We start from the raw sequence: 2,121 nt of genomic DNA on the forward strand, positions 1-2,121 counted from the left end.
CTGATGTCCTGAGTGGAGCAGAGGAGAGGAGGAGACGGAGTTTGGCTCAAGCATGTGTGCAGGAGGGTGTGTGGGTATGAAGGAGTTCAGAAAGATACAGAGGGGATAGGTTATGAAAGGTCTTAAAATTGGGAATCTTGAAATCAAAACAATATTTGACAGGAAGATCTAGTGATGACTGAATTGTGAGCCTATTGGGATTCAGACGAGGGTAGACCACACAGAACGTAGAGGAATAGAGGTGTTACCACTATGTTTAAAATTGAACTGGATCAAGACAACTGACAAGACAGACGACTGTGAGGGAGCCAACAGGTACCAACCAGCTCAAACCTGGACTGGATCACAGCTCATTTGATGTCAAACATGGAGTATGCATTGAATTATTAACAACTTTGAACAGTGGTTTCTTCACAGGAAGCCCCTCATCTTCTCCTGGCTGAAAACAGGAGACTGCCAGTTTTCTGCCAAGTTTCCAAAAATGTTGAACTATATTACAGTTTCTTGTTCTTCTTTATAACAAATTATTATTATTTGTTTATCAAATGGGGTGGTATTAAAATCAATGTCCAAAAAAGGTTTACAACATCAATAGTCTTCAAACAAGCCCAAGCTCTTACGAAACAAACATATAAACAAACAAAAAAAGAGAACAAAACATGAGGAGATAGAAATGGTGTTAAGTCTTGAAGAGGACAGATCTTTAAGACTGGCTGGGAACTGGGACTCTATGCCAATAGATTTAAAAGGAAATAACGATAAAAATGTAATATCAAAATCAAAATGAGATTTTCCTGCAAAAGTATTAAAATCCAAACTTACTCAGTAACTATGCTTTTTTGGTTGGTTGGTTGTTTTTTTTTTGTTTTTTTTTGTGTTTGCTGTTGTTTTTTTCACATAAACGTTTATGCTCTTCATGAATATGGATTGACTTACACCAAGAACCAGAAATTACTAACACAACTCCTAATGAATACCAAAAAGCTGTCAAGTCAGAAGACAATGGTGAAGTGTTATCACCTGCAGAGCCAGCTGGGTGTGGTGTTTGCAGCTCTGCATGTTTCTTGTAACTGTGTGTGTTTCTTGAAAGTCAGCTGATACAGAGAACCAATCAAGTGTCCTTCATTTATAGTAAGATATTTTCATCGGTCACTGTCTTCACTATAAACGTCTGAACTCTGACAAGTTTTTCTAAAGTTTTTTACAGGATTGAGGAAGCTGGATGTCAATTTTTCCTGCAGCTCAACAACTTCATAACTCAGGGTGGTGCACTCTTGTCTCATCTGTTTCAACATAAAGACTCCAGGGTGAGTAGCTTCTAATATTCAGCAAAAGACAAGTTTTTATTTAGATGAAATATATAAGAACGCTGTTTATCATTGTCTAAAGCAGGCACACTATAATACATTGTAATATTAATGTCCAGGCTAATGTGAAATAATTTACTGTCCTTTGCATTGTTATTATCATTATTACTAGATTTTCTTCTATTTCCCAAAAGACAACAATAACTTTTGACTTCTCTTATCTTTTTCTCCAGTTTTCAAGGATTGTCATGGCAAATCCAATTGATGACAAAACAACTGAAGACATTAAAAAAGCATTAGAAAGCAAAAATCCAGCCTTGGCTGTTAAAATGATCCAGAAGTATTTGGACAAGGAGAATAATACTCCACTAAATATTGGCATCACAGGAGAGACAGGCTCTGGTAAATCTTCCTTTGTTAATGCATTCAGAGAAATAGATGATGGGGATGAAGGAGCCGCCCCTACTGGTGTTACAGAAACCACCTCAGAGCCTACACCATACCCCCATCCACAGTTTCCCAATGTTAAACTTTGGGATCTTCCTGGTGTTGGCACCAGAAATTTTCCAAGGGACAAATACCTGAAGCTTGTTGAATTTGAAAGGTTTGACTTCTTCATCATCATCTCAGCTGATCGCTTCAGAGAAAATGATGTGATGCTCGCTCAGGAGATTAAGAAGATGAAGAAAAAGTTCTACTTTGTTCGCTCAAAGATCGACAATGACTTACGTAATGAGGAAAGAAAACAGAGGTCAGAGTTCAATGCACAGAGGACTCTTGAACACATCAGGGAGAACTGCATTCAAGGTAAGTG

The 2,121-nt window shown here is 37.7% G+C and overlaps 1 protein-coding gene across 1 annotated transcript; it reads left to right on the forward strand.

Annotated features, from left to right (window-relative positions):
* Positions 1–1,202: 1,202 nt before the first annotated feature.
* LOC121939361 (T-cell-specific guanine nucleotide triphosphate-binding protein 2-like) lies at positions 1,203–2,114 on the forward strand (the record flags this gene model as incomplete). The annotated part of the gene is made up of 2 exons (XM_042482395.1): positions 1,203–1,307; positions 1,541–2,114. A coding segment is annotated over exon 2 (559 nt), but the record flags the coding sequence as incomplete, so codon positions are not given.
* Between the last annotated feature and the right edge of the window lie 7 nt (positions 2,115–2,121).

The sequence above is a fragment of the Plectropomus leopardus genome, unplaced genomic scaffold (assembly GCF_008729295.1).
Source record: "Plectropomus leopardus isolate mb unplaced genomic scaffold, YSFRI_Pleo_2.0 unplaced_scaffold4620, whole genome shotgun sequence".
Classification (NCBI taxonomy): domain Eukaryota; kingdom Metazoa; phylum Chordata; class Actinopteri; order Perciformes; family Serranidae; genus Plectropomus; species Plectropomus leopardus.